We start from the raw sequence: 24819 nt of genomic DNA, 5'->3' as shown, positions 1-24819 counted from the left end.
ATACTTCCTTTCCCTAAACCTGGCACATGAAATATTTTAGTTTAAATGACACTCTTCCTTATCTAGAAATTTTTACAAGAGTTATTAAAAGCCAGTCGAGAATCTCTGTGTTTAGTCAGATACCTTCATCTTAATGTAGGGATTAACTGCATGATTTAAGATGCATTCTTTCTATTTTGTAAAAAATAAACATCCTTCTTTTATTTAAAGTTTATGTGTGTGTATATGCATACATATTCAGTGATAATAACACAAGTCTGATTGTGTTTATCCCCCTCCCCCAAAAGTCTTTTGTTGCTGAACTTTCCAGAACCCCTGTTAGAAGCCAACTCCCACTAGTGCCTAGAAAGCCTTCTCCCACGAAAGTACTCGTCTTCCTCCTTTCCACTATGGTGTCTTTTTTCAATAACATTAACACTCTAGTGCTCCCTGCCTCCTCCTCACACTCACCCTGCCTTCTCCCCAAGTCCCCACAGCTCTCATCTAATTCTTCCCCAGTGATTCCTTTTTTACAACCACCCAGAATTAGTCTGATTCCTGTATGTTCCTGTAGTACCAAGGACTTCTGCTTTGCTACACATACTTTGCATAATAAAGTGGAAAAACCTAAACCCAAATCCATGTGAATCTTAAGTGTCATGTTCTCTCTGTTGCCCCATATTATCTCCCCAGATTTTGTTTCTTACTCCATGAATAATACAATGATAACATTTTACTGTGCTGCTTTGGTGCTCAAATGAAATAATGTCTATGAAAATGCTCAAGGAATAGTAGAAAGTTGATCATTATTCTGTTTTTACCATCATTATCTGTATTATTTTTATTTTGGTTGCTATGATCCTTAATTTAAGTTCATATGGCCTCTTCAGTGCTTTTCTCAAAACTCTCAGTTTTGGCTGCCTTCTCTCCTCACCATGATGAATCTGACAGTTGTCAATTTTCCTTCCCTTCCCAGGATGGGTCATACTTGGCTGAGTTCCTGCTGGAGAAAGGCTACGAGGTGAGTGACTCAGTGAGCAAGCACAGGCTGGTGGAATCACTTGGACGCAGTGGCCTCCTGCTTCCTCTGCCGTAGTCCTCCTGTGTGTGTTTTCCACTGAAACTCTGATAACAAGTCAAAATCAGGGGAAGAATGTGCCGCTTGGCTTGTAACCATGCCAGCTCATTGTGCTATTTATCTGTTGGTGAGCACTGGTGGCTTCCCCCTGTTCCTTAGTGTTTAACTGCTTTGCACGCTTCCCACATTCTTAGATAAAACAGCAATCTGTGTAAGCTAAAAGCTATAATATTATTAGGGTTAATTTATGATGTAATGTGTTACATAAAAAAAAGTCTCGCAGTGAAGTCACTTAATTCGGAAATTGCACAGAGCAATAAAAACTAAGCTGATCTTTGGCAAGCTTGAATGAAACATTTACACTCAGAGGTTTTTGCTTTCTAATAGGCAGCCATATATTTTATGGAGGCTGAAATTTCTGGGTTTGCTGGCGTCATCATCATTGTCGTCATCTTTTTCTCCTCTTTTGTCCTCTCCTTCAACACTGACTGCTTTCCTTAAAGGAAACCGGAGTTTTACATATTGAATTTGATATAACCCCATGTATATATCTTACCCTTTTAAAGAACAATTCTCAGATATATACATCTATGTAAATTCATGTTACACAGAGAAGAAAAACCTATACAGTGACCCATATGCTCTGGGCTGATCTGGGAGTGTTTATGTTAATAAATTTGGATTCTCTGGATTATTCTAATTGTAGGTGTACTGTTTTAAAAAATGTGCATGGTGGGCAGATGGAAAAACAACAGCAAGGAATTTGGCATCTAAATGCCAACAGGATTTGCTGAAAAGGAAACTTTCTTACTATAACTCATAATCTTTTCTGAGAGCCTTGACTTTTAGACTTTAAGAAGTAATAGCAGATATGTTTAGCACCTTCTATTTCCTTACCTAGCCAGCTAGTTTTATATTTTGCAAAAATATCAAAATGAGACAACTATAATTATGAAAGTGTACATGTGCACTTATGTTCATATGCAAAGATTTCCTATAATAATTGAGTGATAAATACATATTCTTTAAAGCAGAGAATTTTAGAGTAGATCATATGTAATATAGAAGAGTTAGTTTTAGATAAAGACTGGTATTTATTTAGACTACATTAACTTAGTGCTTTGGTAAGTCTAAAAGGGAAGGATTAGCAGAGAGACTTACTCTGTTTCAGGTGCTGGCACTGGCTGAGAGGTGTTTGGTAGCTAGAGAGGAGTTAGTGATTTGGCTGTGTATCAAGTGAACCAAGAGAAGGAAATTTGTGAGTAAGAGTTGATGGGGTTCAGGATGTGCTACCTCAAAATATGGCACCTCAGCATATTGAATATTTTAAGCTGAAGCAGTTTGAGAAAATAGTGGAAGTTGGAGAAAATAGAAGGAGTTTGAGAAAACTGTAGAAGTTCTTCCTGTTAATCTTTTTTTGTTTAATGTGGAGGAGGAAAAAATTTTTGCTCAACTCTCTTAGGGTCCCTGTCTGGGTCTGAAAATTAAACTGAGAAGCACGCAAATTTATTTAATGTAAGTTTTACGTGACATGGAAACCTTCATAAAGAAATGAAGATCCAAAGAAACTGTTAAGGCTAGGTATGTTTATGTTAGGTTCGATGGAGACTGGATGGTCGTGGAGAAATATGACAGGTCAGGCAGTATGATGTGAATATAATAAATAGGGGAAAACTTAACAAGATTTGTTTATTTGAATTCTTCTTGGCATCCCCTTGTCTTCAGAGACAAGGATGCTCCTTTTCTCCAGTTATAGGGTGGATACCTCTCACTAGAGGGTGTCATGACTGTTTCAGGGGAGAAGAGCAGGGGGAAGGTTAGAGAGACTTTCCTGCTTCTACTGTTTTCTCACATTCCTTCAGCTTAAAATATTCCATACACCAAGATGCCATATTTTGGGGTAGCGTGTCCTGAACCCCATCATGGTCATTGCAGTTTTGAACAGTGAGGTGATATGTCAGACAGAAAGCTTAAGCTGTGTGGTGTTGAAATTTACTTCCAAGGTGGACATGGGGGACTAAGACATGGGTGAGGATGGTGGTAACAAGTTGTATCCACAGCTAGCCCAGAGGAAAATGGAGCAGGCATGGCAGCGTGAGGTGGAGTTGTCACTGTGAAAATGTGGTGGACTAGTGATAGGGCCTAGGGTTAATCTGGATATGGTAGATGGTGAACGGTCTCAGCATGATGCTGCTGTTAGTATTACTAGAAATGGCTGGGAAGAAGACCTGCAGAGGGACATGCAAAGCTCCATTTAGGTGGCTCGTTAAGGAACTGGCAGACTTGAGAAGATGTTCCTAAATGGTTGACAGACATAGAAATAAATATAATGAGAACCTAGGACTGCCAGGTGAGCTACAAATGTTTTTGTTACATTGACATTTGAAATTATAAGAGCATATTTGATTATGATAAACGCAACAGAAGGTCCACTTGGCAAATCACAGTTAATGAGAGGAATGAATCATTGAAACAATGATTGACCAGAGAAGGGAGATTTAGGAGTGAGATCCATAAATTGATAGAGGGAAATACTACAGACAGTACAGGTAGAAGGTATAGAGCTACAAAGCATAATCAGAAATGATTCCTCTTCATAGTCCTGGGGAAATACGACTTTTGTAGGAATAGGGGAATGAAAGGGTGTTTATCCATATTGTATTCAATTTTAATAGGCTGCTGTCTTCAATTTTAAGACATGGATATAATTGTAGGATAAGCTATTAAGGGAAATCTAATAGTGGCAAAGACTTCATCTTTTTGTGTTTAGGTTGAAGTAAATATGAGGGTCATTTTTCAAAGGGGCTGCATTGGAAGTTTTCCTGAGTTATCAGCCAGCAGCCCCTGGTTGCTCAAGACCATGAGCAAAATAATAGGGCTAGTAAATTGCATGCACTAGGATAAGAGGAGACACTTGTCTGTATCTGATTCCAGAGGGTCAACATCAGCAATTTGGATGAGCACAGACTTCTAACACAGCAGGTTCTCAACCTGTAGTATGCATCAGAACCACCCAGAGGCCCCATTAAGATGCGGATGGCTGGTTCAGGGGTCTGGGAATCAGCCTTTCTAACAAGCCCCCAGGTGTGACTGATACTGCTCTCCTGGATCTTATGGTTTGAGAACAAGTACAACTAAAGGTTCAAATGAGATCATTTAATCACATGGTGAAGATGAACAGAATTTCTTAAGGTACCTTAATTTGTGGGGCTTTGCTTCTCTGAGCTATCATATTATTTTGAATTTATGCTTTGTATAAGGAATATCACTAGGATCAGAAATAACTGGAAACAATATGCTTTGGGGTAGCAGAGTATAACCCAGGAACAAATAAGCAATGGGAAAAAGAGCCATAGATTCTGTGAATAGGCTTGATAATGAGGCTGAGTTCTTCCTAGAGCAGAAAGGGGCAAACTTTAATTGGCTAGTAATGGCAAAGTCAGCCTTTCATTATGAAGAGGGGGAGGCATGGACTCTACAGAGAAGCAGTAGTCAACTGGAGCAGAGCAACCGGTTGAAGAACAGAGACAGGTTGGTGAGGTAATGATGATGGAGCCATGTAGGTAAAACCAAATCCTATCTATAAAATTAGCACAGCACAGTTACATATATTCCTTTACTTTTCTTTAGTCAAAAAAAAAAAAAAAGCAGAGTATAAAAGGATTGGCTAACTTTATATTTAAAAAAATTTTTTTAACGTTTATTTATTTTTGAGACAGAGAGAGACAGAGCATGAACGGGGGAGGGTCAGAGAGAGGGAGACATAGAATCCGAAACAGGCTCCAGGCTCTGAGCTGTCAGCACAGAGCCCGACGCGGGGCTCGAACTCACAGACTGGGAGATCATGACCTGAGCCGAAGTTGGCCGCTTAACTGACTAAGCCACCCAGGTGCCCCAGGATTGGCTAACTTTAAAGCAAAGATAGACATTTGCATATGACTTGAAAAGGAATATCATATATTAATAGACTGATTAGTTATTGTTAATTACCTTCTGTGACCTCACATATTAGATTCCTGAAGCAGTGGGCCCTGGCCTTCTAATGTGGCCACTGAAATCCATGCATTTGATCATGCTCTGAATGATATAACATAAGAAAGTAAAGGATTGCTTTATTCCTGGCTCAGTTCTCATTGAGAAGAGACTCTATTTAAAGTTTTAAACTTATAGTTTTTAATGTTGCTTTTTTCTTGAGTTTTGCTTAACATTAAACATTAAAGAGAATGAATCACACACTTGCTTATTATTTATAGAATAGGTGCCATATCATGATGAGGGAAATTCAGAATTGTCAGGTTTTATAGAAATTCACCCTTTAAAACCTCAAATATTTAATTCTACAGTTGTTAAAGTGCAAAGGATAATTCTCCCTTATAGTCTGTCAGCCAGCTCAGAGCCAGGAAGGTGAACAAGGAGGTCCAGCTTACAGTGGTGAGGAAGCCCTTAGGCTTGAACACTGAACAGCCTGTTTCCTACTCCTCCTTTGCCATTGGCAGCTCTGTGGCCTTGGGCAAGTCACTGGACCTCTCTAAGACTTAGGGTTTTGTTTTGTTTTGTTTTGTTTTGTTTTGTTTTGTTTTTTTAGGTAAATGGGGATAATAAATGCATCTATTTCCTAAGGTTGTCTTGAAGATTTAGGTGAGACAAAAAGATGGAAAACAGTCCAGAGAAGCTCTGTGGGATCTATGGGGCTTTGGTTGATATAAGAGTAACAAGGTGACACAGTGCTTGATGCTGACAAGCCAGGGGATAGAGATTTTATAGAAGGCTCCTTAGTCTAGTTCATTAATTAGCATTAGTGAAAGGTAGGCCTGTTAACATTTCCTAGGATCCTATCCCTGTATTCTTTCTTGCCATGGGGAAAAGGAGCATTGACAGAAGTGAAACTTCTTATGAAAGTTTAAGTGCCTTTCTGTAATCACTGTTAGCAGATAAGCTAGCAACATACTTCTGTACCTATTTTGTACCCCAAAACACAGAAAAACCAGAAAAACAGAAGTCAAAGTTATATATTTAAAGAGCTAAAATATATCTGGGAGTAAATATATATATATATTTAATAATATGTATATATTTTAAAAGCTAAAATATATCTGGGAGTAAACGAAAAATTTATATTAAATAACATGGTAACAACTACAATACAACATATCGAAATTTAAAATAAGGAATAGGTGAATTGTGGGTTTTCCTTCTAGGAAAGGAATTATAACCAGGGAGTATCAGGAAAACAGAAAGAAAATAGCATATAAGGATTGTCCAGTTGTTATCTGAGAGATCATTTGTTACAACATGGAGTTCCTATGCATCCAATCATGATCGGTGAGAATCTATAAAATAATTTTTCTGGGTGAAAAGAGGCAAAAGTTTTTATGGATTTCATTTTGAAACATACTGAATGTTGGTAGAATGAACCATGTATATACTTTAACTTTACCACGTATATTAGCTGTGTGATCTCAGGCATTGTCCTCTCAGGCACTGTATTATAATCCTAATAATATTAGGAAGATTAAGTGATTTAATGTCTATAAAGAACAGTGTCTGGCACTGGGGTCATTGCCATGTACATATTAGCTATTGATGTTACCTATATTATCTATGCTTTTCAAAAGGCAAGTAGTATTAAACATACCTGGGAAAGCATCCTTCCTTGGCTCCAAGAGAAATCTAGACACTGAAGAATTTGAAATCTAGTGGTTATAATTTTTCTGTTTTCTTGATCAAAATAACAAACATCCTGAAGGATTTGAAATCCAGTAGCAACAATTTTCTGTTTTTGTGATTGTAATAAATAAAGAAATGAGCAAGCATTTCTCTGTTATATTGCCTTATCTGAGTGTAGGTTTTGAAGTAAAATTAACTTTGTTCTGACATTGAGAGAACTCGAAATTTTCTTTTTCATCGTTTAGTTAAATGGAACATAAAATTTATTTGTCAAAATACTTATTTCTATTTAAGACATCGGTTTTTCAGAATTATATTTTGTTTTTGAACTACTATAACATAATAGTGATTTTGATTAAGTTTATATGGAGTCATTTTCAGCTCATTTATCTTTTCAGTTTGGTTTCCTAACTCCTCAGCTCCTTTCCCCCCAAAATCCTTATAAAAACAAACAACAACCATGCATACATCCCTTCTGTAAAGAGAAACTGCTAATCTCAAATTCTTAACTAGATTATCCAGTTTGCACACATTTTGGCTTGTCTTAAAGTTTGTATTTCACCTGTCTCTGAAGCAGACAGACTCAGCTTTCATTAGTTCTTAGAATAATACTTGCTGTCATGTATTAAGCATTTGGCAGGTCTTTCTTTCCCTGTATACACATACCAAAAGTTGGGAGTAGGGGAAATTAAAACACATTGTGTGTGTGTGTGTGTGTGTGTGTGTGTGTGTGTGTGTGTGTTATAAAAAAACTTAGTGCTTAATGCTTTTGGTTATAAGTGTGACAGAAAGTCCTATGTTATTCATTTGCTGTGACTTTGTGTAGTTGTCTGGTTTCGTACTAAATCTAGCAGTATCATTTGATATTTTTATCAGAGCCTTTAAAGCTTATATGCATTGTGTATGTATAAGGAGTTGCTCTTTGTTTTGGGCTGTTGGAATATGTGACTTACCCAGAATCCAGCGATCAAGAGAAAAAATAGACTAAATCATATTTTTATTATTACTTCATTACGAAAATTCAGTTGTCTTTAGAACATAGAAATTCCTTTATATCCAATGAAATAAAGCTCTACTTACATCTGAGAAATCTATGTTTCAGAAATAACTTGGTGGTCAATACCAATTTTGTTATGTATAAGTATGTATGTGAACTTGATTTTTCTTAAACAAAAATTATTTGCTGAAATTGTTTGTTAAAATTGTTTGTAGAACAGTTCAACTTTACAATTAAGCTACAACCTGAAAAATTGGACCATCAAGTACAATAATTCTAGGCTTGATGTGTTATTCTCTACTTTCAAATTAAGAAATGGATATGTGTACCCAAATCTCAATTTAGTGTTTCCTAGATTTTATTGTTTTTTATTAAAATTTTTTAATGCTTATTTATTTTTGAGAGAGACAGAGTGCAAGTGGGGGAGGGGCACAGAGAGAAGGAGACACAGAATATGAAGCAGGCTCCAGGCTCCTAGCTATCATCACAGAGCCTGACTCAGGGCTCAAACTCATGAACCTGAACCAAATCATGACCTGAACCAAAGTTGAATGCTCAGCTGACTGAGCCACTCAGGTGCCCCTACTGTTTTCCTCCTGAGATGTCAATGAAGTTTGAGATATTCCCTTCTTAAAATATTTTCCTTTTTACCAAATTTTCTTGGGTTTAGTTCTTTTGGAAAATAGTGTGTATGAGTGCTTTTCTCTTTGGCTAAAGCAACTAACCAACAGAATTATTAATTGTGGGTGTGTTGTATCCTTTGAAGAAGTTAATTTCTCATGTATGCTGTATAAAATGACGGTGACATTTCTTTCTATTTGAAAGAAAGTCTTATGTGCTTATAATTCCACTCCCCGCCCCCCCCATTTGGAATATTTGAGTCATGCCAAGGATTAATTTTGGTTTGAAACAGACAGAAAACGATTGAGTGAAAATATAGAAGTGTATTCAGCTGCAAATGAGACTACTCAACTTCAGAAGGAACACTTCTAAAATAGGTGAAGGATTAAAACTGCCACCAGTAGAACTGGAACTTGGGCAGCTGGTGACATAAGCTCATATTAGCATTGGCAACACAAAGGGAGCAATCTTGACACCAGAAGGAAGTGAGACCAAGTCTTGAACAATTTCTCTTATGTATCAGACACAAATAGTCTTTTCTTCGGTATCAGACAGGTATGCATTCTTGTTCCAAGGACTTTATCCCACTGTCACACTTATTATGGTTAAGTCAAAGATAAAAATTAAAAAGTAAAAAATCCTTTTTTTATTTGAATTTGCTTCATGTGTTAAATCTAGTAGTATATAAGTCTTGTTCCTAATCTGTGCTGTTTAGTTCTTACTTTTCCACAAAGCTGCGTTATAGGAGTTGCTACCAGATTATATTAGTGCACCCATATATTTATTTATAATGAGGACATTGGAAGGACATGGTGGCATCAGAGCCTCGTGGCCTCATGCTTTGTGTTAGAGGCTGCAAGGCAGTTTTACCGATATGGCCTCGCATGGTCTGTCTTCAGTTTCAAACTCAAGAGATATTTTTGTCAGCAGCAGGGTTCTAAGTGTGTGTGTGTTTGGAAAAGGAGACATTTGAGTATCAGTAAGTAAGCATTTGCTGTGAAGTCGCATAATTATCTAATTACTTTTGTTGAGATTGCCAGTGAAAACACCACAGAGAGATGGAGGCACCATGCTGGTGGCTGGTGGGCAGTGGTTGGGGAGAAAGTAAGCAGTGGAACTATTTCTAACAAATTAAAAATAATGTTTATTAAAAAATAATAATGTTTATAAATAATAGTTATTTTTCTCACAAGGTAAGCATTAACAAAAGAACTTTTGAGGTGCTTGTTAATCATCATTACATGTTTATAATTTCTTTTCTTTCCACACTATAAAAAATGAAGGTCCATGGAATTGTGCGGCGATCCAGTTCATTCAATACAGGTCGAATTGAACATCTGTATAAGAACCCCCAGGCTCATATTGAAGGAAGTAAGTCATTTTCTTCACTAAAATTTCTTTCTATAACTTCCTGTATTATGATAAGGTATTTTCAGATGTCATTTTTCTCAAAGCCCATCAAGTTGCAATTATTTACCGGTGAATTGCCTGCGTTGAATTCTATCTGCGTGCTTTGAAAACCCTTCCATTGCTTGCTGCCCCTGGGCCACAGTGTCATCTTGGTTAGTCTGTTACAGGATATTGGTCAGGTGATACTGCTCAAGGGACCAAGAGTAGACATGCCTTTGATTGCCCTTCTCCAGGTGTCCTTATCCCCTCAAGTAAGATCGGGTCCATATTCTCAGAACACTCCTTTACTTTTTGTGTTTGGTCTAATGTAATCAAGCCAAGTAATCTTTGTACATGTATTTAATTTTTTAAATAATTTGTGAAGACAGGTCCAAAAACAAATGGCAATCAAAACTATATTTAATTGCTTTGCAGATCATTGCAGTTGCATGTTTTTTTGTTATTAAAATTGCCTGAATGTAGCCATATAGTCTACATAGCACAGTCACAGAGTTTTCTCATTTGCTCTTTACAGCAGCTCCTAAACTTGTGAGTGAAACCATTTTACAGATGAGGAAATGGAGGCAAAGGGAGGTTGTAACTTTATTTGAGGTCATACACCATGTAAAAGACAGAACTAGGACCAGGACACTGGGTTTTTAAACTCCAAGTTCAGCCGGCTCTGCTTGTCCAGTTTTTCCAGCTGGCAGGGATGATTCCGTCAGTTTGTAAAGCATAAGTCATTTTGTTTTTTTTTTTTAATTTTTTTTCTCAACATTTATTTATTTTTGGGACAGAGAGAGACAGAGCATGAACGGGGGAGGGGCAGAGAGAGAGGGAGACACAGAATCGGAAACAGGCTCCAGGCTCTGAGCCATCAGCCCAGAGCCTGACGCGGGGCTCTAACTCACAGACCGCGAGATCGTGACCTGGCTGAAGTCGGACGCTTAACCGACTGCACCACCCAGGTGCCCCAAGCATAAGTCATTTTGTATTCATTTCAGAGCATCGAATACTTGGAGTTTTGGGTTACTTGTACAAGTAGTGACATCATCAGGAAGATGATCTAGTTGTCTCCACTAAAGGCTTTTCACCTTTATATTTAGTTATTTAGTGCATCCTCCTTGAAAATTATGATCATTTTTGCGCAAAGTGAAGAATGGCACTGCCATTGGATCTAAACATAGATTAGTATTATGTACAAATAATGTAAAGATCAAGCTAGCAAATTGCCCATCTACAATGTGTCAAATTCTTATAGTAATGAAGTCAGTGTACGGATCTACTGAGACTTAGGGTTAGAATAGGCCAGTTGTTCTTTAATCAATTTAATCAATTATGTCACTACATCACTCATTTCATGGATGGCTTAAGGATTCATGTTTATGAAGTACTTAAAAATCACCAGATAAAAGCGTCTGATTCACTATTACACAGTGTATTACAGAGTTCTTTAGAGAATATATACATTAGTGTGAGATTTTCTTTATCTGAATATCACTCTTATGTAACATACCTTACAACTATCTGGGAACCATAAGATTCATTAATTGTATAATATCTGCCTTCTGTCTTGATATGACTTTTATTTTTTAATTAATTAATTAATCTTTTATTTTTTAAATGTTTATTTATTTTGTGTGTATGAGAGAGCAAGAGTGAGAGAGAGAGAACATAGAAGTGGGGGACGGACAGAGAGAATGGGAGAGAGAGAATCCCAAGCAGTCTCCTTGCTGTCCATATAGAGCCTGATGTGGGGCTTGATCTCACAAACTGTGAGGTCATGACCTGAGTTGGAATGGAGTTGGACACTCAGTTGGACACTTAACCACCTGAGCCACCCAGGTGCCCCTTGATATGATTTTTTTAAAATGTTCTTTTGAGTTTTTAAAAATCCTCTTTAGACATAGGCAACACATGTGAATAGCTTTCTACTCTTTAGGTTCTTTAAAGATGAGAGTTATTCTCTGCTACTCCAAAACCAGTCTGGTTTTCAGACATTTAGAATATACATTTCCATTTTGATATTTTTAAAAATTGGGCTTTTGTTGTTTTCTTCTATCTGATGGTATGTTTTTGAATTCTAAAGACATGAAGTTGCACTATGGTGATCTCACTGACAGTACCTGCCTTGTGAAGATCATTAATGAAGTAAAGCCTACGGAGATCTACAACCTTGGAGCCCAGAGCCATGTTAAAGTAAGCCATTTTCACAGTCACATTTCTTTGCTGTGTTCTTGAGTTGTTCTGTATTTTGTCTGTTGTTTCTTAATACAATAATACAGGCACTGCTCCTAGTCTTCAAGTTTAATTAATGAATCTGATAGAAATACTAATACTTTTTAGAAGTGTATTCTGTTATTGAATGATATAAAATCTTACTGCTAACATTAAAATAGCAGTATTCCTTTATTTTGGATTGATCTTGTAGTCTGTTCTCTGCCATTTCAAATCACATTGTGAATGAAGTGTTTTGTTAAAATATTGAAAAATGTAACTCAATAAAACTTCTATTTTAATATTAATTTTTGGTAGTGGTTATATTATTGGCTGAGAAAGTAATATTTTTGAGTTAAATAATATGTTAAAATTAACTGAATTAACTTTTTATTATAAGTAGTAAAAATCATGGGAAGAAAAGCCTCTTGTCTCCTTAGTATGATACAGCTAATGTTGATTTTTTTTCCCTTAATTCAGATTCTCCGGTAGTCTACCTACCTCTCTTTAGTTTTTCTTTCTGGAAAAAATTGCAGTAAACCTGAGTAGCCCATTCCTAGGGCTCTACTAATCTCCTTAATTCAAGTTTTTGTTATATTCACTTGAGTGAGCGAAATCTGAAGCCAGGAATGATATGAATTCTATTTAGATATTTATTCAATCAGGATAGTGGAGCTTAGAAATAAAAGCAAATAACTCTAAGTTAAAACAGTCCCTCTCTCCCCCCAAATCAGAGAATCTATCAGTGATTTTTTCTGTTCAATGAATGAATTCAGCAGTCTTATTTCAGAATTGTATTCCTTTATATCCCCAACTCTGGCACAGTGGAAGCTATATGTGTCAGCTAGTTTAAGGGATGAATTATAAGTTTCTAAATAAAATGAAACAGGTGTGAACATAGTGAGAGAAACATAATGGTAGGTCCAGTCTTATAATTGATATCAAATTTAAAAATAGTGTATAAATTCTCATAATGTACATTTTTCTCTCAAATATTAACCTTGACAGATAGCTACATATTAGTAAAGATGCTTCTTATCTGTGCTGTCTAGGAAAAAAATGTTTTTCCTTTCTTAATCTCTGATGATACTGTCCTGTATCCAGCATTAAGCTTTGGGCTGTGAAAATTATCAAGGTTTTTCAGTTAGAGCAGAGCTGGTTTTCTAAATGATTCTGAATGTATTTTCTCATTTTGAAAGGGTATCTTATGCATACTATGCCTGGAGAGATTATCACCTGTCTTTTCTATAGAGACATAGTGGCTCTCTTTATCACTCCAGGAATGAAGACTATTTATCCCTAACTGGAACAATCAGTCCATCTTCCACATTGTAATTTATCTAGCTGCTTTTTGGCCTTCCTCACCAAAATGAGAGTATCTTCCAGGCAAAATAGAATGTTTTGGAATGAATCCTCTGTTAATCAACTTCCTTTAGATTAAGAACTTTACTTTGTGATTCTAGATAGTTTCTCACCCCTGGGGCTATAAACTGGCATGGTGGGAAGCTAAAGGAAATTTTATGGAAATTTATTTATAGAAAGTCTTCCCCCTGTCACTTTAGAATTAAATGGATCAGGCTTCTTTTTCCAAAAAGTTCAAAAAGTTAGTTGTACTTTTCTTACTTGAGTGAGCCTGTTACTGTGTGGTTATTATTCTGGAGTGGTTGTACTGTAAGTGTAGAAAGTGTAGGAGACTGAGTTGTTTCATTCAAAGTTGCTATGTATGTGAAGTTTATCTGTTTTCATTGTGTTTTGCCGGCTTCACCTAAAGGCCAGTTAATTGGCAGAAATGGTGTCTAATTGAATATGAATCTTGCTTTGTCAGATAATTTAGCCCTTTAACAAATATTTGCATGCATGGTGGAATAGAGGATACAAAGATGTATAAATCCCACTTCTGTCACGGAGGGTCTAAACTTTTGTAGAGGTGATTTGTGGCAAGTGAGAGAGTCTGGCACTAGTATCTTAGAGTCTTTAGAGAAGGGTGAGAGAGAACTTCAGTCTGAAGAGATTCAAGGAGAAGATTTAGGGAGGAAATTTGCAGACATAGTGGGAACTGGCAGTTGAAATGGAGGCAGTAATGTAAGTCTAAGAGTCAGAAGTGAGAAAACTTGGGACACATTTTTAACATGATCAGCATTCCAGATTGAGCGAAAAATTTGTTGAAAAATGGGACATAAGGCTCTGTAGATAGTTGGGCTACCTTTCAGTAGCCTCTGCATATTTAAAATTTTTTTTTTTAATTTTTATTTATTTTTGAGAGAGAGAGAAAGAGTGTGAGCTAAGAAGGGGCTGAGAGAGAGAGAGGGAGACACGGAATCTGAAGCAGGCTCCAGTCTCTGAGCTGTCAGCACAGAGCCCGACGTGGGGCCTAAACCCACGTACTGTGAGGTCATGACCTGAGCTGAAGTCTGGTGGTTAACCAACTGAGCCACCCAGGTGCCCCACCTCTGGATATTTTTGAACATGGGGAAAATAGATTTAGAGATGAGGTTTACAGGTAAGTCTAGTGGTAGGGCTTCAGAAGAGATAGGAAGCTGTCAGATGAAGATGGCAGGAATGAAGTAGATGATACAGGATGCCTGGTAGGACAGACCTCTCTACTGATAAGATATGGGAGCCAGGGAAGAGGGAAAACAAGGTTCCAGTGCCGAGGGGACCAGACAACTGCTGGTACCAATACCAGAGCAGGCATTCAAGGCGGGACTGTTGGAATCAGACAGGGTAAATAAGTTCCTTCACCCTGTTTGATTCCAGGGTACTGGCAGTACTTGAAGGTCATTCAGGTGAAACAAGTCATGAGGTAGTTTCAAATATGTTGTGAGAGAGACTAGGGGTACAACAAATGTAAATTCAGCTCTGAGAATTCTTGCAATGCAAGACAGCAGATAGAAAAAGAAGAGTAGAGGCCTGAAGATTGAACCTAGGGGACAGGAGTGTATTTAGAATGGGAAGAGGAAGAATAGTCACTGATAACAGGAAAGTGGGAGATTGACATGCAGGAGGGTGGAATTGTGTCACAGAAGTAAAAATCAGGCTATTTCAAGCAAGAGGGGATATCGGCATTGCTAGATACTTCTAAAAAGAGCATTCTAGCAATATGATAGAAGAGTTAGCTAGCACAGAGGGTTTAGAAGTTGAGGGGTTATAAGGGAAATGTAAATTGAGTGGATTCTTTTCTAGAAATTTCCTGGTGTAAGGAAGAGAGCATATCTGATAGATAAGGCTCACTTTAGCATAAGCTGCAGGTTGCAGGGTGCTTCCCCAGAATTTCTGATTCATGAACTTATGTTTTTAGGACATGTTGATAATGCTGATTCTGATCTGGGAATTTCACTTTGAGAGCCATTGCTCTAATGTTTCCGGTTTTTTGGTTTATCTATTTTTGATATGTGTCTTAAATGCATTCTTTTTAGGCCTTCTTTTTTTAATGTACCAGCTTTTTGAATTTGGTATAAAATAGTCCTGTTCCTTGACAGGTAGTGAACTTGTGTGCTTTTAAAGCCTAAAACTATACCTACGATCATGAATGATGAGAATGGAGAGTCTAAGGAGAATCTGATATACATTTATATCAAAATTCTTCACATTCACAAATCTTTTTCTGAGAAGTATGTAGTCCCTGAGAAATAATTAGTATTTTAGGGGAATAGTATGAATACAAACCGCTGTTAGGATGTCCGTTAAAAATCCGTGTTCCACGTTACTATTTCTGCTGTGAGCTAATGTCCAATTGATTATCAGTCATAGAAGGAGTGGGTGTGGGTCAGGGGCTGTGTGATGGTAGCTGGGGATGACAGACTGCCCTGTTATTAGGGAGATGTTGCTCAGTTCCTCAACCACTCCAAGGCTGTTTGCATTGGGCTTCAGTTGTCTGCCTGTTCTTTTAGCAGCTTGTTAGGGGGTTAGGATGGGAAATATATATGTATATATATTTGAAGTGAATTCTCAGTGTTAACTTTGTAGGATTTATTGTATTCTTAGACAATAGTTTTTAAACAAAAGTTCTTTCTGACTGTGAAATGCTTGCAATAAGGTTAATTAAAATACATTTTTATTATTTGGTTTGGAGCTTTTAAGAAGGACGATTCTAATATTAACACATTTTGTATTTTCTTTTGAATCCGTGACTTCTAGACTGGGCATTGTTTGTGTTGGCTTCTCTTTGTGCAGGATAAAGTCTTCTATCACTCTCACTTCCAGTTAATTTGCTGTGGGCTATGGTATGCTAAAAGTAAGGAAAATAAAATAATAGGAAGTTGGTCTGGTTTCCTGTAGGAAACCAATGAAGATGAAATTGGTTCTTGGAATAAACCCACAACAGTCTGGGAAATACTGACTGAAGACATTTTTCTGAATCATAAACAGAAAAATTATGACTCATGAAGTGTGGGTCATTGAGAGGCTGATTTGATCTTATGTGGGAGAAAGTGAGAGATGACGGAAATGTACTAGTTATTAAAAGTAGTTAAACCTAGCATGATGACATCATCCAAGTAGGAACAAATTATTCAACATTTAGTCCAGCCCATTTTGATGGAGAACATGTTTCAAGAGCCTGCTTTATTGTTCTTTTCTTAAAACTGTGTAAATAATAGTTTTTCAGTAATTTCTGTCTTAAATTTCTTACCTGTTCAATGTTCATTACTATTGTGATTTTGGATTTTTCCACCATTCCTCCAACTTGTTTGGTACTCTCATGTCATTCCTGAAGCTATAGTGTTGGATGTGATCTTTCTATAATAAATAGAGTCCAGCATTAGTCTTTTTTGTCTCACAGTGTCCAGTTGGAGTTGCCTTTATTTTTTTTTCAAAGAAATGAAAATTATACAGTCATGGAATATTACAGCTAAAAGAAACTTTAGAAATGATTTCATATGGGGACCTCTGCATAGCTCAGTCGGTTGAGTGTGTCTGACTCTTGATTTTGGCTCAGGTCATGATCCCAGGGTTGTGGGTTCTCTGTGCTGAATGTGGAGCCTGCTTAAGAGTGTCTCTCCCTCTCTCTCTCTCACTCTTTTTCCCCCGCCCTCTCTCCTTCTCCCTCTCCCTCTTCTCCTGTCCTTCGTCCCCCTTTGTATGCATGCATGCTCTCACTCTCTCTCTTTCTAAAATTAAAAAAAAAATTAAAAAATGATTTCATATGCTTTTCATTTTATAAATGACGCTACTCAGAGTCACACAGCTAGTTTACTGGCCAATCCAGGATTGGAACTCAGATCTCTGTATTCTATAATTTATTTTAAGGACCATGCAAGAAAATGATTTTCTCTGCAGTAATAAATGTAATGTAAAGTAGTTCTCACCATAATTTTTTTCTTTCCCCACATACCTAAGTTTCTTCTTAAGCTTACTCTTTCCCCCCTGTGTCTTCAGTGGAGACAGAAAGTCGTTTACTCTTTTTCCTTCAGTTTTGAGAAGGATTTTCAAATCCCTTCTCAGTGTTGCAGACCATTATTAAGTCTTTATCTTTTTCAAATTGAATAACTCCATAGTTTTCATTAATTTTCTAACTCTTTAATGACATTTATTTTGTTTCATGAAAGTTAGGAGGCTGTCTTTTTACCAGAAGGTAAACTAGAGCATGACCAAGTGAGCAGGAGTGGGATTCCTTGTCTGGTTGTGTGGGACCAGTCAGCAAATTGTGAACATGGAAGCACAAAGGAGCTGAGTCTAAGTTGTCCTCATGGTGGGAACTTCCAGCCCAGGAAGCTAGACAAGAAGCAGAGCTGATCGTGAGCCAAGGAGCTAGCATAGTGGCCATGCACCAAGTTAGAATTGGGAAGAGATGAGAGAAACACCAGGCCAGGGAATGAAGCTGGGAATTAAAAAAAAAAAAAAGGAAAAAGGCATGGGAATTAGACGAGTCGCCCTTGGGAAGGGGACTGAGCTGTTTAATTACCTGAGTTAAAGACTGTCATCTCCAGTGGCTTTTTCCTGGCTTGTTCTAGGAGTTGAAATTTATAGCTGGAGAGCTGACCCTCATATTTATCTCCAGGAAGCCTAAACCTCTTGTGGCTTCTCTCATTGAGGGGAAGGGGGTGGGTGACTTGATGCATTGGAGAATTGCTTATGGTAGGAAAAGGCAGGTGCCTAGGTTGAACATCTGGTTACTGCCTAACTCAGTTATAGAACAAAATAAAATTGCAATAACGTGGCCCTGTGCTGTGTAATCATAGCAAGGGTAGGGGGTGGCCTATTAAAACCCAGAGCAAACAGCGGAGAGGACTGTTCTTCTGTGTCCCTGCTCATTCATTCTTTCTTTTTTCTTTTTTTTTGGGGGGGGTTATCTTGGGGAGCCCTCAGGGGTGAGTAGAGCAGGAAAATGTGGGGTATAGCTTGCTGTTAGGACAGGAAATGTGAGAACATCCTTGTATGTGGATGAGACTCTAGCTCCATGTCCCACACAATTGCATGCTAGATTTCATTAAATCAAGTTGTGTGAATGCAGCGATCTAACATGTGGTCTGGTTGCTGCCTTTTATCAAGCCCTATGCCAGCAGGATCAGGAGGAGGCTTACAGATGCAAAACATCCTTAGTGTTACTTTCAAAAAAGATCATATTATACCACTTTGCTTTTACAAAAGACCTGAATTAGTACCTGTTATCACTAAAATAAATATGAAGAGAATTTTCACTTTTATGAAAATAATAGGTCAATAGCAAAAAATCAGGTTCAGTGTTTGTTTTGTATTGAGGTGTTGTAGAGGCAGCCTGCACCCTGAGCAGTGAGAGTGGCACATCAGACTTCTTCCCCAGGAATTACATTCAGCATCTCAGCATGAAGACACCATAGCTTTGAGCAGTGTTTGTGAGCATCTGTGCTTTATCTAGACTTATTTTGTGCACCTGTTAAGCAGGATGTGTCTTAAGGTATCAGGAAAGCCTAAGAGAGGTTATTTTTTGGGTCTGGGAATGCTCAAAAAATTATTCCATATAAATTAATGGTAATTGTTCCTTGCTTTCATGCCATTTTGGCTTATCAAAGTTTTCCTAGAACTGTCTACTTTTGGATAGTGGGGGAAACCTGCAGATGATCATGTCATGGGGCAGAAGGGAGGAAGGTTTTCATGGGACACTATAGGCAAGAGTTCTTAAATCAGGGATGCACATAGAATTCCTAGGACATACTCTAAAACTTTAGATCCAGGCCCACTCTAGACCCTGGGCCTTGGTGTTTTTTCTGGCTTTAGATCCTGGCCATGTTACATGCCCCTATCAAAGGTATGTGACTTTGATAGAGTGCTCAGTGCTTTTAAGCCTCCATTTAGTCATCTATAAAATGAGCACCTTCCTTCAGTTGTGGGTCCTTTCGACATGCTTCTATCTATAGTCCTTTATGCTTGCTTCTATATGCTTGCTATATGCTTGCTATAGTCCTTTATGCATGCTTCTATCTATAGTCCTTTATGCTTGTTTGATTGTTGATACTCTGTCCTAGATATCCACCTGCTTGTTCCCTTAACTACTCCCAACCTTTACTCAAACATCAACTCCTCAAGGCCCTCCTGACTATGCTGTTTACAACAGCAACTCCTGGGAATGGTGGCACAGTCCATCCTGAGGGGGAGGGCTAACAAATGAATTTAGTAGGAACAAAGGAGGGGGGAGGGAATTGCAAATTGGCTATTCTGCTCCCCTCAACCTCCAATCCCAGTTTGCTGTTTGTCATACTTTAGGCTAACATGAGGCAAATTATTCAGGGAATCGAATGCATGAAGGTAACATACGGAATCTACATGCCATTCATTGTTTCATCCGCCAGTGATGGAGTCCTGCCCTTTGCCACAGCAGCTGTTTGAAATTATATGCAAGAATGTTTTCCTCATTCAAATGCCTGTAGTTCCTGCCTCTGAAACGTTAACTTGTTATGTCCTATTATAAAGGGAAAAATGATGTTTTGGGCCCTTTGATTTTTATGAAGTGAGCCATAGTATTTTGAGGTGGAAGAGATCTTGGCGATGAGCCAGCTTAAGCCCTTTTTTTTACAAAACACCACTTGGAACTTCCATTTGATGAGCAGCAGGGTCTACTATCTAGGCTGGAACCCAGAACTGACACCACTTGATTTTCTTGTCATACAACTGATCTAAGAAGACTGAGGTTGGAAAGGCGTCACTGAAATATCCGGGGATGATAATGTAAGACTCTGATGTTTGAAGTTTTACCTCTCTTTTTGTTCCAACCACTTTAATACAGTGAAATGAAGTTTTGATGCAATAGGTTTGAATGAAAAGCATTGTTTTTTCCTTAATGGAGGAAACTGGTTGTAATTGATACCAAATGAGTAGTGTTTGCATAGTGAAGAAGATCCCCTAATACAACAATACAAGATGTAATGGTAGCACATAATTGATATTAATATAAAATTAGTATATAAGGAAAATAGAAATCTACAGTACTAAATCATCAGGAATAAGCACAACCTTTTTGGCTAAGGTAATTCAATAATAGTTTTTATGTCAAGTGCCTGTACTGTGCTAGTGTGTAAATAAGTTTCCCTAAAAGCTATAGGATGCTAATAATATTTGCTACTTATGGAATCAGAAGTATCAATAGCTTGATAGCCAAAATGAATAAATTGTTCCTATTTGGGTACTTTTTTAAAAAAAGAAAAAGCCAAGTCAGTTATATGACTATTATCAATAAACCTATTCTATAAGATTTAAAAATAAATATTTCCATTTTAATACTACAAATATATTTTTGTCCATATATTAGTATATACAAATTATAACTCCTTATTTGGTCTCTGAAGATAACTTCTTTTGTTTAGCAGATAAATAAATTAATATAGGCTTATATATTTTGTGAGGTTTAAAATAAGTTCTTGGGGCACCTGGGTGGCTCAGCTGGTTGAGTGTCCGACTTTGGCTTAGGTCATGATCTCGCAGTTCAGAAGTTTGAGCCCCACATCGGCTCTGTGCTGAAAACTCAGAGCCTGGAGCCTGCTTCAGATTCTGTGTCTCCTTCTCTCTTGGCACCTCCTCCCCCGTCCCACCTTGCTTGCACTCTGTCTCTGTCTTTCAAAAATAAACATAAAAAAAAAAAAAGCTAGTTCTTTCATGTTCATGTGGAATTCCCTTTTTATATGTAATTCTTTTGTGTGCTCACAGCAGCATAAAGTCACCCTAATTGTTAATGATTATGAAGGTACCTTATGGGCAGAAGGCTTTACCTGGTAAAGAGCAATGAATACAACTTTGAGAATCTGAGTATTAATAAGGTGTGTTTGCAATTAGACCTAATATCCATGCCTTCAGTGGTGTGTCTGTTTCTGGAAAAATTAGCTCCCTTACAAGTGAAGTGAGCAAGATGAATGGAGCAACTACTGGATGCTCTTACTCTGTGTAGATAGTTGGCTTGCGTGATACAAATCTCCACTTTTAAGTAAAGTTGCATTTTGTATGTTTTTGTTCCATAGCTCCATTTCTTTCTGATTGATTCTGTTGATCATCACCCATGTGGGCACAGTCCCCATGATATTTAATAATTTGGTAACCACTTTAGTTTGTTACAAGGAAATTGTAGTATAAAACCTTTTCATTTTATAATTTAATGTTTAAGCTTACAGTGTATAAACTCCTCTAATGTAAATATGGCTAATCACTTCCTATGGTTCTTAGAAGGAAGTTTAGCATTTTTTATCTTATATTCATGAGGGTAGAGCAGGACTTTATAATGCTTGTGGGCCTCTGTGTGTCATCTGGCTCAAATTCTTTCTGGAAGCCTGTTACAGATTTGAGCAATTGAATTCAAATCTAAAACCACTTAAAAAGTCCTTTATAGTCCATTAAGAATTTATATGAGAGAGAACACTCTATGAAAGTTCTCCTCTCCCTGTTCAAACAGATTGTTCTGTTTTATTAGATCTAGGTGGTATTGTAATTTTGATAACAGCTAATAACGTTTGGAATCTTGGTTATAATTAGTAGACCACACAAAGGTATGTTTGTTGGGTTTTGCACTCTTAAACCACTTATTATTAAATAAAATCCAGAGTATTATTTTAGCTTTGCAATAATTAAACTAAAATTAATGCAAATAGGTAAATGTTTATCTTAATATCAATTTCTAGATATATTTATAAGCACAAATAGTAAATAGTGTAGGTACTCTGAGTGAAACTTTTTGTTTTGGATTTTTAATGATGAAAACTTTGGATTCCCAATTAGATTGAAATGTGTAATTTGTATAAATTAAGATGTAGACATAGATAATAATTTAATATCACAGTTAGATGTATCTGTCATCCCGATCCTCAAAAAACCCCACAAAACACTTGTGTGTAAATTTAAGAATTTAAACTTAATCATTCTTTTAAGCACCTCCTATGGCCTGGTATCAAATATAATTCCTACTATATCCTTTTAATACAAGTGGAGTTTATAAAATTCTCTTTGTTAAATGTAGATCCTTAAAATTGGTATAGTAAAATAAAATGAAACCTTTTGTGTTTAAAAAAATGTAATGCTTAAAATCATTTTTATTTCTATTTAAGTTATTAGGTATTGGATACCTTACAAGTACCAAAAAGAAGTAAATTGTGAGAAAATTGCTGTAATTTAGATTTCAGTTTTTTGAAAAATGTCTACGCTACTGTTTTTAGTAAAATTCATACAATGTGTACATGGTTTATGGATGTTAATAAAAAATCATCCGTGATGAATTTAAATTTGCTTTCTTTACAGGTAAATATCCATAAAGGCTTGGTTGGGCTTCTTAAACAATGTTGTTTGTCATTAGAAAAACTTAGACCAAAAATTCCTTAAAAAAATGTTGAATTTTAAACAATGAGCTCAACTTATGTATAATTATAGTGTTGATTAAAATGAAATGTTCTCCAGATGACAAATATTGTGTTAGTAGCAATGATGCAGTTATTGTAAATGGCAGATTGTCAGAGGCAAGGCAGTCAGTGTGAGCTTTTCATTTTGTTTGGTAAATCAGGGTAAAACCTTTTCCTGAATCTCCTTTCTACTCCCACCCCCATACACTTTAGTTGTGTTAGGTTTTTTTTTGTTTTTTTTTTTTTCATGATTATTTATTTTGAGGGAGAGAGAGACAGAGTGCAAGCCAAGGAGGGGCAGAGAGAGAGGGAGACACGGAATCCAAAACAGGCTCCAGGCTCTGAGATGTTAGCACAGCGTCGACGCAGGGCTCGAACTCACAAACTGTGAGATCATGACCTGAGCTGAAGTCAGATGCTTAACTCACTGAGCCACCCAGGTGCCCCAGTTGTGTCAGTTTTTTTTTAACAGTAAAATGTCTTCTAGAAATCAATAGTATTGACAAACATATAAGGGACATTCTTTAGGACTATTAACACATATAATAAATCCTGATTGGAAATATCAATCTTTACCTTTTACCATGCAGATTGTTAAATGGTTTAGTAGAGGAAAGTTTTGTTTGTTTGTTTTGCTTAGGTTTCCATATGGCTCACACTGGAGTGATTTTGTTTGTTGTTTTGACACTGACATTTGTCAGGACAATTCAGAGCCATCAGCACCACTAAGGAGGATGTTGAGAGGCTCTTCAGTGTTCTGATGTATTTCTTTGTCTTCCCTAGAAAAGAAGGATTTGAGTGTTTGACAGACAGTGGTTAATTAGTAGATCATAATATTTGAATTATTGGTAGTTTGAATAATGTGAATAAATACTTTTTTATCTCATTGCTTTGCATTCGCTTTGTATTAATTATTATGAAAGTGTTTTGGGTTAGTAATCTTTTCAGCGTATCACTTGGCAAGATTATTTAGATTGCAGTTTTGCAAAAATTAATTTATTGTAAATAATTGACTTAAAACTTCACCTTTTCTTGTCATTGTTCCATTTCTAAACATAACTCTGTAGAAGTTGCCATATTAGCTAAAATTTATTGGCAGTAATAATGAAAAAAACTATTGGTTTTGGTTTATGTTAAATAATGTATCCTCACTACTCTTTCAGTGTTAGAAAGTTGTTGTACAGAGAAATAAATAGAAATTCCTGGTAAGCTTCGGCATTTTTGTGGGGAGGCACATTATTCCTGAAGCTTCCGTAGTCATCTGTCTAGATTAGAGCCATGTTTCTTTTTGGAACAGGGGAGGTTTCTGGTGCATGGAAGATTGTTGTGCTCTTTTATACACATAGATGGCAGCAAAGTGTTACAGACAGCGGAAGTCAACCTTGTACTTCTAATGAAAGATGAATGACAGTATAAACTGACTTCTATCAACGTAGCTGCCTGTGTCCTGTAGTTTAACATAAAATAAGAAAGAAAGCCACTATTGATAACACAAGAATATAGGAGAATGAAGAAGGCTATGAGAAGCTATAGTACACTGAATTTCTGGACAAATCCCAGGTGGGGAGGCTTAATCTTTTAAGGTATGTCATCCACTCCTGTAAGATGATAGAAATCAGCTAAGATAATATGCATGTCAAAATAAAGAGACCGCTAAGGACTGAGGGGCGGTAGGGAAAGAGGGAAGTAAAAGAGAAACTATACACAAGTTGCAGCGGCTAGTAATGGCCTGCTGCCTGAGGGTACTGTAGAGTTTGGCCTGCATGTCTCCTTCTTAGTTAAGCAAGTTACAAAGAGGAAATGTCAGTCCACGAATCAGACAAACATTCCATGGGAACATTTGCTCAAATGTCAGCATTTTAGAAAATAGAACTGCAGTCTGTTATGGTCTGGTCCCCACACTGGATTTTCTATTAAACACACTGGTGCAGATATATATTTCTTCAGAATGGATTTACAATTAAGAAGTCATTTTATGTCTTAATTAGCATTCCTATATAATGACATAATCACTATAAAAGATGACAGTCATCATTATAATTAATATTTAATATGTGTCTGTTTCTGAGGACCTTTCTGTG

At 36.9% G+C, this 24819-nt stretch overlaps 1 protein-coding gene across 1 annotated transcript in view; it reads left to right on the top strand.

The window, feature by feature from the left end:
* Window positions 1-24819, top strand: part of GMDS (GDP-mannose 4,6-dehydratase) — a 625677-nt gene that overhangs the window by 148486 nt on the left and 452372 nt on the right. Inside the window, exons 2-4 of the mRNA XM_027040165.2 lie at window positions 956-1000; window positions 9626-9713; window positions 11821-11930. Coding sequence (XP_026895966.1) covers window positions 956-1000; window positions 9626-9713; window positions 11821-11930 — 243 coding nt within the window. The remainder of the gene's footprint in view (window positions 1-955; window positions 1001-9625; window positions 9714-11820; window positions 11931-24819) is intronic.

Source organism: Acinonyx jubatus, chromosome B2 (assembly GCF_027475565.1).
Source record: "Acinonyx jubatus isolate Ajub_Pintada_27869175 chromosome B2, VMU_Ajub_asm_v1.0, whole genome shotgun sequence".
Classification (NCBI taxonomy): domain Eukaryota; kingdom Metazoa; phylum Chordata; class Mammalia; order Carnivora; family Felidae; genus Acinonyx; species Acinonyx jubatus.
Note: the sequence above shows the minus strand (reverse complement) of the source record. Positions and strands in the feature narration are given on the sequence as shown.